At 46.5% G+C, this 14,085-nt stretch overlaps 1 protein-coding gene across 1 annotated transcript in view; it reads right to left on the bottom strand.

The window, feature by feature from the left end:
• UNC13A (unc-13 homolog A) overlaps positions 1-14,085 on the bottom strand; it is a 189,837-nt gene that overhangs the window by 107,775 nt on the left and 67,977 nt on the right. Inside the window, exons 11-13 of the mRNA XM_084825659.1 lie at positions 11,910-12,686; positions 5,114-5,234; positions 1,968-2,017 (exon numbers count right to left, since the gene is read on the bottom strand). Coding sequence (XP_084681785.1) covers positions 1,968-2,017; positions 5,114-5,234; positions 11,910-12,686 — 948 coding nt within the window. The remainder of the gene's footprint in view (positions 1-1,967; positions 2,018-5,113; positions 5,235-11,909; positions 12,687-14,085) is intronic.

The following is a 14,085-nucleotide window of genomic DNA, read 5'->3' as shown; positions in this document are numbered from 1 at the left end:
GCCTAACTGGGACTCAGAAACATTTGCTGCCATATCTTATGATCATAGAAAGATTGTTGGATATTTTGAAGTAAAAGATGGAAAGACAAGCTTGAGTCCTGTAAAATAATGTCTGTGTCTATATTGCAGGACAGAACCCACAACAGAGTGTGCTCAGAATCATTGGTCAATGGCAGCTTTCCCCAACCTGGCGCCTTCCAGACTATGTAGGACTACAATTCCCATCATCCAACACACCTGGAGGGCATAAGCTGGGGAAGGTTGGTCTATTGGCTAGCTATATACAGAAATCACATTTCAGATCATTCCTAGACAATGACAAATTCTTCACAAACTCAGCGAGGGGTGTCTTGTCTCATCACACCCAGTCTTGTCACAAATGAACAGCTAGGGATGTACGAAACCCCTACCTGGCTCCGCGCCGGGCAATCCGCGGTGGGGGGGAGATGCTCTGTCCCTCCCCCTGGAATCCTCGACGGGGGGGGAGGCGTTCTGTCCCTCCCCCCCGGAATCCTGCCCGGCTGGCTCCGCTCCGCGGCTAAGCCACAGAGCCGCCAGCCAGCTCCAGCTTCCCGCAGCCGGACATCTGGCCGCTGGGCAGCCCTGCAGGGATGCAAATGGTGGCTGTCGTAGCTGCTGCCATTTGCGTCCCTGAACTGAGCCGTGATAATACGTAAATATTTACGTAGCCTATCACGGCAGGGGGGAAAACCCCAGCATACGCAAATGGCGGTAGCCGCCGCCATTTGCGTACGCTGGGGATTTTTCCCCGTGCTGTGATAGGCTACGTAAGTATTTATGTAGCCTATCACGGCAGGGGGAAAAAACCCCAGTGTACGCAAATGGCGGTAGCCGCCGCCATTTGCGTACGCTGGGGTTCCCCCCCCCCGCCGTGATAGACTACATAAATACTTACGTAGCCTATCACGGCACGGGGGAAAAAACCCCACCGAACACAAATGGCGGTAGCTGCCGCCATTTGCGTACGCTGGGTTCCCCCCCGCCGCTGTGATAGGCTACGTAAATACTTATGTAGCCTATCACAGCCTCCGCAGGGACGCAAATGGCGTCCCTGCATTAGCCGTGATAGGCTACGTAAGTATTTACATAGCCTATCATGGCTATTCAGCAGAGGAAGCGAATGGCGGCCGCAGGACGGCCGCCATTCGCAAAGCAGCACAGACAGGAGCAGGTAAGTGCTCCGTTTCGCGTGCCTTTCATGGGTTCGGGGGGGGGCTTTGTTCTGCGATGGATTTCGGGGGGCTGAATGCACTGGCATTCGGCCTCACCGAGATCCGTTGCGGAATTCTCTGACATCCCTACGAACAGCCTTCAACCAGAAGCACACAATCGCATGGCAAACTAAGACCCATCTAAAGCCCCCCCCCGCTCATTTTTATACCACACGCAAGGTCTGTAAGTAGGGACATGCAAATCAGAAAACTCAAGCTTGCTAAAGTCCTCCGAATTCCATCTCGAAGCTCGTTCCAACTCGAGTCCATATCAGATTGTGAGCTTTGTTGTTTTTCCCCACATGAAAATCCATGTGCATTTCCATGCATATTTTTCATTATCTACACATCAACTGTGTGCATTTTTGAAATGTATACATTCTTCTCCAATTATTAAAGTGTGTTTGTGCACATTTTTGAAATGTACTCATTTTGAAATGTATGCATTTTTGGAATGTATGCATTCTTCTCTCATGATTAAAGCATATTTGTGCACATTTCTGAAATGTACTCATTTTGAAATGTACACCTTTTTGAAATGTATGCATGCTATCAAACACTTTTTTGTGCGTGGGGGTGTGTGTGTCCATGAGTCACATTGCAAGCTCAGAAATGTACAGACTTCGACCACAGATGATCCAAGTCTGTGTTCAGTCTGGAAAGTGTGAACTGGGTAAAGTCCTGATGAAAAACAAACAAAAACCAATTTCTTATACATCCCTAACTGTAACTCACCCGCCTTTAAACCACAGGGATTTCGATTCCCCAGCTCCTTCACCTCGAGCCTGCAAAAAAGGACATGCAAAAGTTAGTTGAGTCCCTCTGATAGGGTTTTGCATCCAGGAGACCCCACTGCAGGCCTCATAAAAGTAGAAACGAGAGACTGGAATATTTCAGTTCTTTGAGCCTAGCTGTACATTATATTAATAATGTCACAAATTATTATAGGCTGAGCCGAAATGTTCCTGAGCAAATAAATAAAAATGCTGCCCCATTTGCATCTTGCAAAATTGGAGGGGTCGTTTTGGCAATTTTCAGGGAGGATGAAAGGGGCCAAACTTGTGAAAGCTAGGGTCTAACTGCTGAAAATTCTTATTCTCTGTTTGTCCCTGCTTGAGAGATATAAGGGTCATATTTAACCCCTGGGCCCCTTTCTCCACCCCTTGTTTTATTTCTGCTGATCTCCTTTTTACTAGCAAAGTGTCTGTAGGGTTTAAGATGGAAGTGAAACAGGGCTAATTTGCTTTTAAAAAGAGATTATGTTTGTTGAATAGTTGTTCGCATCTCTGCCAGTATATAACTGAACAATGGATGTTTATTCCATTATTACTGAATAATGAATAATTGAATGATAATAATTGGATATAATGAATAATATAGAAATGATATAGAAATGATGATGGTGATGTGTAACTGAGACAAGGTCTGCTTTTTCTAGACAGGGTTGCAGCTGGCAAACCAGCCTAGGCTGGCAAAAGGCATTTCTGGCCTCTGACCAGCTGACAGCTGCATTGCTTACCTGTGTTCATACGGCAACTCGGACAGAGAGGGACGCAGAGACAAAGATGGTGGTGATTCTGAGCAACTGAAAAGTGAAGATTGGGAAGGGGCGTCGCAGGAAGGGCAGCTTTGGGGTCAAAAGAAAATGAATAAAGATGGCGGATGGAGTCTAAAAACAAAACAAGACAAAAAATTATAGACGGTCAACTCAATTAACAGGGGAGGGAGCCCGAAAGGGAAGGTGGCAGGAGGCAGGATGGTAGGAAGATGCAAACTCAAGTCAGGTCCAATAGAGCAATAACCTTGATGGGATGGAAATGGTGGGCACCTCAGGCAGAAATTCAACACATGCAGTTTTCCCCACTCACAGCATAGAGCTGTGGCAAAAGGGGGAAGGCATTATGCTTTGGATTTCTATCGCATGGCTGACTCATTAGTCAGTGAGCTGAGTTACCGGGAAGCACTTTGATGAAAATATTGGTGGCTTTGCATGGAAAGTACCTTTTTGCGACAAAGAGAACTACACAAAGGAAGAGGCAAAATATCAAAGGGCACATGGAAAGACACCCCCATTTATCTTAGTAAGCCCTCCCCTTGCAAAAAAAAAAGGAAAGAAAGCCTACAATTTCCATGGTTCTTTAGGGGAAGTGATTAGAGTTAACTTAACTGAATAGGAGTTTTGGTTGGTAGTGCAACTCTCCCCTAAGATGTTCTTACATCACCCAAAGTCTGACTTAGAGAGAAACCTAGGGTGATGTTAAATGTGTAGCATCTAGGGCAAACCAAACCTTCCCCCCTACTCTAGTGTAAGAGCATGAGGGCCTGATCCAGATCACGACCACCACACACAGGGGGGAGTTATACTTCGTGCCAATGTAGGCTTTTTCTTTTCTTTATGGAGGAAAGTGGCTGGGTGGTCAGCTACTCGCACATGGTGGTCCCAATCCAGATCAGGCCCCCACACACTTACACTAGAGTAGGAAAAGTTAGGATCTCCTAGACGGCATGCATTTAACACAGAGTCCACTTTAGCCCTGCGTTCCTATGCCAGGAAGGTAAGCAGATGATTCCAAGTTCAACATTTAGAAGCAACCCCCGCCCCCCAATCATAAATATGCGTTGCCTGACCCTATGTGTGTTTACTTGGAAGCAAAACACAGTAAGTTCAAGGGCTTATTCCCAAGTAAGTAATCTGCAATTCCACAAAGGGACTGCCCCAAATGGGGAAACAGACTGAGCTCTCTCCTAGCTACGTGAACTACAGAATTAGATGCAAATATGCCCCAGTATTGTAATTTGTACAGACTGTGGAATTTGTTTGGTCTGGGTGCAGAAGTTTGATATTTTTTTACATAGAGTATATGCACATGAATGAGTACCCATTAACACTGCAATCCTATACACCCTTATCTGGGAGTAAGTCCTATTGAATTCAATAGGGCTTTCTTCTGATTAGACATATATAGTACTGTGCTGTTGGAGGCATGATCTAAGTATTTAATCTGATACATTCTTGGCTTTCATCAGGGACAGAAATGACCAGATCTCCCCTTATGTCTTTTTTTTTAAATTTCACCTGCTATTTGCTCTGAAATATCCGAATATTCACTCCTCAATTATAGCTTAAGCAGGAACATTTCTTAACATTAATTTTGGAAATAGAACATCTACAGTTTCAGTCCCTTCAGCTCATTTGCATCATTTCCCCTCACTACATTACATGTGCATTTGATGAAACAATGCAAAAAAGTAATCTTGATACATTTGCATCAAGGTTTTGTATGTGTGTGTGGTGTTTTCCAGATGTGTATATGTGTGCACCTGAACACTGGTAAAACACCACACAAAACGAATGTTGACACAACCATCTGTACAATCAAATCAAGATAGCTTTTTTGGGGGAGGTGTATTATTTATCAATGCACATGTGTGTCAGTAAAACACCACACAAAACTTCTGATGCCATCATGCATACTACAGTCACACCAGGAATGTTTTTTGTGTGCGGGGCATTGTTTTATAAAGGCAAACGTGCTTGCTAATGTGTGTGCCTGTCTGTGTATGAGATACGAATGAACTGAAGCAACTGAAAGCTTTGGCAATTTAAAAAACAAATAAAGAAAAAACTGGAATAACGAGGGGATTTCTGATGCATCAGTTCTATTACTACAAAAAAAAAAATCAAGTAATTCAGAACTCCAAAATCCATTAAAAATCTCAGATGAAGAAAACTTCCAAAGTGTCCCTAGAGGGACAGGGATCAATGTAGCAGGGAAAGAAGGATGGGGCTTCACAGTCAGGGAGAGGAGTCCAAATCTCCCTCATCTGAATTTTCCAAAGGTAGCTCACGTGTGTTAGGGACAGCAGGAGAGGGTACTTGCCTCTTGGAGTTGTATGCAGACTTTGTTGAATGCCCGTAACCAGTTGGCCTTTGCCCGCGCTTTGGGGTCCACGACCACAGTCTCTGCTCTGTCCCTGTAAACAGAAAGCAGAGGTAAGGAGCTATATATACAGCTTCTGAGTCCCCAGTGCCGAGAACTTACAGTAGGCAGCAGCACTAAATAGCTATTCAGGAATCCATGCTGTATTTAAACACTCAGGGAATCTAAATAGAGACAGTTCGACTAGCAAAACCATGTTTCTCCTGTATGTATTGTGGCCCTGCCCCAGTTTTCATTAGCCTAGACCTTCAAGGGCTAAAAGCAGGATCAGGACATTTGTGTGTGTGGTTAGCCTGAATTACAAAGTTGTCTTATCTTGAATTACACCAGTGACCCATCTAATCCCTATATATGCCTGCCTGAGGACTGAGATATGCCTGCCTGAGGACTGAGATATGCCTGCCTGAGGACTGTTGGAGGGGCCCTCCTCTGCATCCCACCAGTGTGAGACATACACTGTGGTGCGACATGGGAGAGGGTCTTCTCTGCTGTGGCACCCTGGTTGTGGAACGCCCTCACCTTGGAGGCCTGATTGGTGCAGAAGTTGGTTTCATTTCCATGCCAAGTAAAAACTAGGGATGTCAGAGAATTCTGCGACGGATCTCGGTGAGGCCGAATGCCAGTGCATTCGGACCCCCAAAATCCGTCGCGGAACGAAGCCCCCACCCCCCCAACCCACAAAAGGTGCACGGGACAAAGTCCCCGCCACCCCCAACCCACAAAAGGCACGTGAAACAGAGCACTTACCTGCTCCCGTCCGCGCCGCTTTGTGAGTGGCGGCCGTCCTGCGGCCGCCATTCGCTTCCTCTTCATAGCCGCGATAGGCTATGTAAATACTTATGTAGCCTATCACGGCTATCACAGGAACGCCATTTGTGTCCCTGCAGAGGCCGTGATAGGCTACGTAAGTATTTACGTAGCCTATCACAGCAGGGGGAAAAAACCCAGCGTACGCAAATGGCGGCTACCGCCATTTGCGTACGCTGGGTTCCCCCCCCCCCCGTCGTGATAGGCTACGTAAGTATTTATGTAGCCTATCACGGCTCAATACAGGGACGCAAATGGCGGTGGCTACGACAGCCGCCATTTGTGTCCCTGCAGGGCTGCCCAGCAGCTGGATGTCCGGCTGCGGGCGGCTGGAGCTGGCCGGTGGCTCTGCGGCTTGGCCGTGGGGCGGAGCCGGCAGGCAGGATTCCTGGGGGGGGAGGACCGGATCGCCTCCCCCCCCATCGAGGATTCTGGGGGGGAGGGACGGAGCGCCTCCCCCCCCAACGGAAACAGAACGGAAAGGAAGGTAAGTGTTCCGTCCATCCCTAGTAAAAACATGACTTTTTTGCGAAGCTTTTGGGGGCTAAATGCATTCCCTAAAGTTGCACACTGTTTTAACACTTCCATTGTTTTTGAGTTTTTAAATTGGCATTAGCTTGTTTAATGGTTTAAAATGTTTTAGCTGTTTAAATTATTTATTGTTTTATACTGTTTAAACCGATTTTGTCTGTATGCCGCCCTGAGATCTTAACGATATAGGGCGGGATGGAAATGTTTTAAATAAAGAAATAAATAATTCAAATCTGTCTATTCTTGACTGTCAGAGATATCGGAGCGGGGGCATGTGCAGGTCTTTCTACTTGGGCTCCTTTTAATTAAAAATAAAAACAAAAAACGATTAAACCACATTGTTTACATTAGGGTCAGCGGGGGGCAGGGCCAAAGCCAAAAGGGGGTAGGGTCAAAAACACCAAAAATACCAGCCTATTTCAGCTTAAAGCTCTTTCTGCCCAACTCAGCCTTTTAGAATGGGGGGCGGGGGAAGCTGTGCAAAAGCTGGGAAACCACCAAACAGCTTTACATAATACGATTTTCATTTCATTTGTTACATTTCTATACCACCCAATAGCCAAAGCTCTCTGGATGATTTATAAAGATTAAAATGAGAGCTGTGCACAAATGGCCTCTCAAAATTCTCCAGCCTATGTGTGGGCAGAGAAACTATTTGTGGGCAGGGACAATTTCACCAGATTTCTCCTAGGGGAGGAGAAATTCTCCGGCAGTTTCTCACAGATAGGGCTCAATACTGGCAGGGGTTGCAGCACAGCTTCTTTCCTTTTTCCTGAGGGTTTTTGGTTTCTTGCACGGCTCCTGCAAGTGGCAACAGCATCAACTGTGTTGAGGCTTCCACTTTTCTGAGGCAGAATTTTGAATGTCTTTTGGTGGTACTTTTGAGCTTACTGAATCACCGCGAGGTGGCCGAGGGGGCGGTGTGTGCTTTCTCCCTCTGTTACACATCTTTCCGTTACTCTGCCCCCTCCCAGGCCACCTGCATTTCCTGAACTGAAAAAGCCCCATGGGAGGAATTGCCTCATGATGTCTTACTTCGTCATGATGTCTTTCATTGAAGTGTGGGAAGCCAGGGAGGCTACTGGCTGCTACAGAGATTACTGCATAACAAAAGACAGGACACTCACGCACACTCCTCAGCCACCTCACAAGTAAGGTAAGCATAAGAACACTAACCCAACCCATGAGAATTTCTCCAAAATTTCTCCTCCTTTGAATTTCTTTTCGAAAACAATTTCTTTTCTATGAAATTGAATGAGAATGTTTGAAAACAAATGTGGGAGAAATTTTCGGCACAGCACTAATGAAAATGAGCAAAATACAATGGAATAATATAATGCAGAATCATTTAAAACAAATATATATAATGGTTTTAAACAACCATCAAGAAATATGAAAAATCCACAAATATATCCTCATAATATGATCATATAAACAACTACACATTCATAATAAATTGATCAAGAGCAAAATCCTAAGGGATTGCAGCTTGATAGTAGGGATGTTGGAGGAATCCATCTGGGGGTGAAGTTCACTGACCTTTCATCAGCTCAGCACCCCCAGACTTTGTTTCGCTGACCCACAAGCTGGCCTGACTCAATGCAAATCAAGTCGGGCCAGCTCGTGTATTTTAGGGTTTTTTCCTTCCTTAAAACCACATTTACACAAATTGTGTCCACAGTTTGCTTAATTTGCACAAATTGCAGCCATGATATGTGTAATTTGTGCAAAATGTACCTGCAATTTGCGCAAATTATGGTTGAAATTTGGGCAAATTACACAAATTTTGCTTGCAATTTGCGTAAATATTGATGTAGAGTGTGTGTGGGGGAACATGAGCATTCCTGGGCTTCAGGAATAAGCTTGCGGCTCAGCTTGCAAATGCAACGAGAAATCTAACGAGCCTAAAAAGGGCTGGATTTCCCCATGACGGACTTCCCTATTTGACAGACAGAGAGATCCAATATTGGAGCCCTCAGGAGGCAGGGCAGAAGGAGGATGGAGGCAAAAACGCCTCCCATTCTCCCTTTCCCCCCCATTTCATCTAGATGAGCCTCTTGGCCTATCTAGCTGACCTACCGTGTTCTGGGCAGGATGGGCAATGGAAGGACATTAGGATTCTGCAGTTAATGGATGGTGTGTGAGTCTGAGGAGTGGGTGGAATCTGACAAACTCCTCTTCGCCCAAGCACACGGACCCCGCTCAGTGCACTGAGGGGGCTCACCTGTCTGCTTGGAGACTAGAGGGAAGTGCTGTGAGGCCATGTCGCCTTACCAAGTCACCATCGCATGCAGAAATTGCAGCTCGTTTCCTCCCGCAAATCTAATGTTGAATCTATGGCTGCCTTAAAGGGGCAATGACTCAACATTACAGGCATAAAGGGTCCTTTTCTGTGGACAATGGCAACTCGGTAAGGCAACGGATGGCCTCACAGCAGTGGTCACTGGTCACTGAGCTGTTGCGTAGCTCCTGCGTTGCAGTTCATGCAGGCAAGTGGTGACAGCGGCTTGTCGATCGCCCAATAGGAACGGACGGAGATGAGTCCGTCCATCCCTATCTCACACTTTATACCCCCATGGCCCACTGGACAGACCTGAAAATAACTGAGGCTCACCGGTCATAAAATGGTGACAGATGGAGGCAGAGTTTGGCATAATCAGCTGGCAGTTGCTGCTGTCATTTTATATTGATATCTAATACTTCTTTGAAAATGGCCAAATGGCTAAAAATATTTCCTTGTAGCAGGGAGTTCCAGAATTCAGCTTTCCTCAGCTTAAGTACAGACAGTGGCTCTGGAGGTATCGTTACTCCCACTCCCCATTTCAGGAAGGATTTGCTGATCCGGAGGCTCTAAGTCTTGGTTTCCAACATGGTACTCATAGGCTCCAATGTGCCAATGAACCCCTCTGTTGGAGACCCCCAGGGTCCCAGCCTCGCCAGATTTTAATTTAATTTCTTAAGGTTATTTTAAATTATTTTTAACTGGGAGCTTGCGCCGTGACAAAGTGCTGTCCTTTGTTGTTGCTGTTGTTCAGTCGTTCAGTCGTGTCCGACTCTTCGTGACCCCATGGACCATAGCACGCCAGGCCTTCCTGTCCTGCGCTCTCTCCCGGAGCGTGCTCAAGTCCATATTCATTGCATCGGTGATGCTATCCCATCTCATCCTCTGCCGTCCCCTTCTCCTTTTGCCTTCAGTCTTTCCCAGCATTAGGGTCTTTCCCAGAGAGTTTTCTCTTCGCATTAGGTGGCCAAAATATTTGAGCTTCAGCTTCAGTATTTTGAAGCTCAGATCCCCCCCCCCTTCTGCTTTCTATTTTGGTTCTTGGGCTAACTTTTCTATTAGTTTCACCAGTTTGCCTTCTGGGAAATGAGTGTTTTGTGACTGGCCATGCCCACCATGGCAGCCATTTTAAGAATGAGCCCCTCCATGGCACCCTTTCTGCGAGAATGCCATTCCCTCAAAATTCCAGATGCACCCACCAACACAAAAAAAGTTAGGGACCCCTGCTCTAAGTGGATAAAACTGTTTATCTGGACAGCATAGCTACAGTTATCCATGCTCTGATAACCTCTCATCTGGATTACTGCAATGCGTTATATGCGGGGCTGCCTTTGAAAACGGTCCGGAAACTTCAGCTAGTCCAAAACAGGGCAGCGAGATTGTTAACAAGGACTGGCCAACGAGATCACATTACACCAGTACTTTTCCAGCTGCACGGGCTGCCAGTCCATTTCCAGGCCCGATTCAAAGTGCAGATATTAACATTCAAAGCCCTTAACAGCTTGGGGCCAGGTTACCTGAAGGATCGCCTCCTCCCATATGTGCCTGCCTGGACTCTAAGATCATCTTCTGGAGTCCTTCTCTGTAAATCCTTGCCAAAAGCAGCAAGGTGGGTGGCTACCAGGAGGAGGGCCTTTTCTGCTGTGGTACCCTGGCTGTGGAATGAGCTCCCTAGAGAGGTTTGCCTGGTGCTTATGTTGTACTCCTTTCGGCGCCTTTTTGTTTTCCCAGTATTTTAGCATTTCAGCTTCCTAGTCTTTTAGCTCTGTTGTTTTAAACCTCTATTTTAAATGTCTGCACTGCTGGTAGGTTTTTATTCTGGTTGTACTGTTATATTGCGGCTTTAAGCTTTCATCTTTTATATTGTTTTATGCTGCAATATAAAGGCACGTGAGGGGCGGGTTTTCTCTGCCCCTGACATGCATCTTACTCATCTCTTGTCATTTCTTCTCCCCTTCTTTCACACTTAACTTGTACATATGCATGTATGTATGTGAGCATACATATCCCCAGGTGCCCGTTTCTTTCATCCCTCCCTCCTGCTGCTTTTACAGTACACTCACTTCCTCCTATAACAACTTCCCTCTCTTATCAAGTTTCTTTTTATTCCCTGGTGATGATGATTCAAATATTAGCTTGTTCTCTAACCAACTTCTGCTGCCACATCTGCCTATGCCGTGTGCATGGTGCAGCCATGGCACAGAGTGGTCAAGCAAAGAAGTACAGGGTAGTCTGCAGCATTGAGACCCATCTGAAGATGCTGACATCTAGGGATGTACGGACTGTGTAAAATCTGCTGCATCTGTGTTTTGCGGATTGTCAGGCGCGTTTTGTTCCGTCGTCCGCCCACAGACGGATGCGAATGCCTTTTTTTCATTGTGCGGAAACCCCCCGCAAATAATTACGTAAATATTTACGTAAGTATTTACATGATTTACCTCAGCAAGTAACATTTAGCGTATTGTCCCCCGTTCCATTCCATGTTTCCTCAGCAGAAGCGTACATATTTTCCCAAAAATTAATATGTGTGAATTTGGGGAAAGTAAAAAACTCATCTGGAAATCCATGGACTCCATGCGGCCTGAGGGGGTTGGTCTGCAGCGGATTCCGCAGGTCGGATTCTTAGAAATCCGAGCTCGCTTTAGTCTGTCTGTCTCGAATTTCTCCAGCATCCCTACAGTGACATCTACAGGTGGATCCTGACCCATAGCTGAGAAAATCTGGGGTTATTGTATTTAGATTGTTCTATGAACTGCTTTGAGCAGATAAATTTGAGCAGGTTGTTCTGTGAACTGCCGCTTTGAGCAGATACGAAGAAATTGACTAGTGTACAATTTGGTTGTTGATTGTGAGCTGCGTTTAGCCTCAGTTTGGTAGGAAGACAATTTCTCAGTTTTAATAATAAGATAATAATTATTAAATTATTATAATTATTGAAACCGTTATGGAGGTGGTGGGCTCTCTGCTGCTGGAGGTATCCAAGCAGTGACTGGGGAGCCATCTGTCAGACTCCGTGGCCTAAATGGCCCCTTCCAGATCTACGATTCTGTGATAGGTGACTGAAGAGTGTCAGTGACAAGGATAAAATTGCCCCACCCCTTCATTCACATTTCTTACCTCTCCTCTGCCGTAGGGGGTTCTTCCTCTGGGGCTTTCTCCTGGGCTGGGATCTCTTCCATGGCCGCCTCCTTCTGCTGGGCTGCGGGAATCTCTTCCAACTTCTCATGTTTCTGTTCGTGCTGTTGCAGCTTCTGCTGCGGCAGCTGCTGCTTCAGTTGCACTTCTTGCAGCTGCAGCAGCTGCTGTGTTTTTTGCTGCATTTGCTGCGGTGTTTGCTGCTTCAGTTGCGCTTCCTGCAGCTGCGGTTTTTGCTGCATTTGCTGCGGTGTTTGCGCGGGGTGCTGCTGCTGCTGCTTTTGCTGCAGCTGTTGCTGCTTTTGTTGAACCTCCTGCTGTGGTTTCTGTTGCTGCAACAAAGGCGTCTGCTGCGGTTTCTGCTGCTGCTGCTGGGCCTGTTGCGGCTTCTGCTGGGAGGGAGCAAACTGCGGAGGTTGCTGCAAGGGCGGGCCCTTCTGCTGTTGCTCTTGCTGCTCGTAAGTGTCCCTGGGATAGGACTCAAATTCGGATTCCGCTATCTCCTCCTCAGGGTAGCGCTCCTCGTTGCCGCTGTACTCTTCGTTGAATTCATCCTCCTCAAGGTAGAGGTCGTCGTCCTCCTCCTCTCCATCCCAGTGTGGGGAGTCTTTATGGTAACTGACGGAGCTGTGGCATGAGTGATAGGAATCGCCATCCCGCTCATCTAAGCTAACATCATCGGGGTCAAAGTCATCGCTCAGCTGTGAACTGCCCTGGCTCAATTCCGCGGACGAGGCGTAGCGACTGCTCCCCGTGGGGCTGCAAGGGTGGGGAGCGGTTGGGGGAGCAGGGAGAGAGCACCCGAGGACAACAAGAAAGAGAATGAGAGAGTGAGAGACACAGAGGCTTATAAATGGACATACAGAGGTCACCGTGGGTCCCCACCCCACCTTTTACCAAAATGGCTCTTGACGTGGTTGATGTACATCAACTGCCCTTCCATCACCGAAAAGGGGCTTGTGCAATTTACACGCACGCACGTACACACGCACAGGCCTCCTCAATCCTAGCCCAATTTTGGTACAGGGACATGTGTGGTTGAGATGCAATGTGGGCGGTGCATGCACTGCGAGATTACAGGTACAACTATAAACCATTTTGGAATCATTTAAAACTGACGCAGCTTTCCCCAAAGGGACCTGGGAAATGCACTTTTATGAATGTGTACTGGGAATTTCTTTATGCAAGGTCCCTAGTCTGTTCCCAAAACTACTACAGTTCTTTCATTGGGAGCCATGGGAAGTAAAACCCTGTTCCTAGAGCTACTACTGTTATTTTATTGAGAGACATGGGGATTAAAGCCTGTTCCTAGAGCTACTGCTGTTATTTCAGTGGGAGACACAGGGATTAAAGCCTGTTTCCATAACTTTGACAGTTCCTTAATTAAGAGCCTGAAGAATTAAATGTATTGAAACTGGTTCAGAGTTGTAGTATAAACATACCCATTCTGTGTGTGTGTGCGTGTGTGTGTGTGTGTGTGAGAGAGAGAGAGAGAGAGGGAGGGAGGGAGGGAGGAGGTATTGAGGGAGAAACCATAACTCCCATCAACCTCACCATCATAACTTCAGATAAAGACATACAACAACCATGTCATTAATGCTAGAGAACTACAGCAATCACACCAAAGTCTGGTCACATTTGCCAGAGCTGTGAAAATTCTCCACTTAATGGAACTGAGCCTTATGGGACATATGATGGCCTCTGCATGGAGGCAGACACCCCACCAAACTGTTTTATGTTCCCTCCACATGGTATTCCTAAAACTCAGGCCACCCTGAAGCCTGTGTTATTTCGCTTTGCCTACGATAGATAAAGCCTGGTGAGTGGGTCTAAGGGAGCGAGGATGGAGAAAGTGTAGCAAAGCCAGAACATAAATATAGGTAGCCTAATCTATCTATCTATATATATGGAGGAGAATACTGGCAACACATTCCCCTCCATCTCTCTGCAGATAAAAGGGCCTAGAGACTTATTTTTCTTAAAAGGAAAGGGGCCTGGAATATCCCTGAACGGGGCACACTGCGCAGTCCCAGTGACAATAACCCTGCAAACAATATGGCATTCCTCATAGCTTTTCACATTTCCTAGCTGGAAATAAGGTCACCCTCGCTCCTGCGCTTTGAGAAACATAGGAAGCTGCCTCATACTGATTCAGACC

This window comes from Heloderma suspectum, chromosome Z (genome assembly GCF_057233095.1).
Source record: "Heloderma suspectum isolate Gila_16-S chromosome Z, 16-S_ref, whole genome shotgun sequence".
NCBI classification, from domain to species: Eukaryota; Metazoa; Chordata; class Lepidosauria; order Squamata; family Helodermatidae; genus Heloderma; species Heloderma suspectum.
The sequence above is the reverse complement of the archived record's forward strand: the minus strand, read 5'-3'. Positions and strand labels throughout refer to the sequence as shown.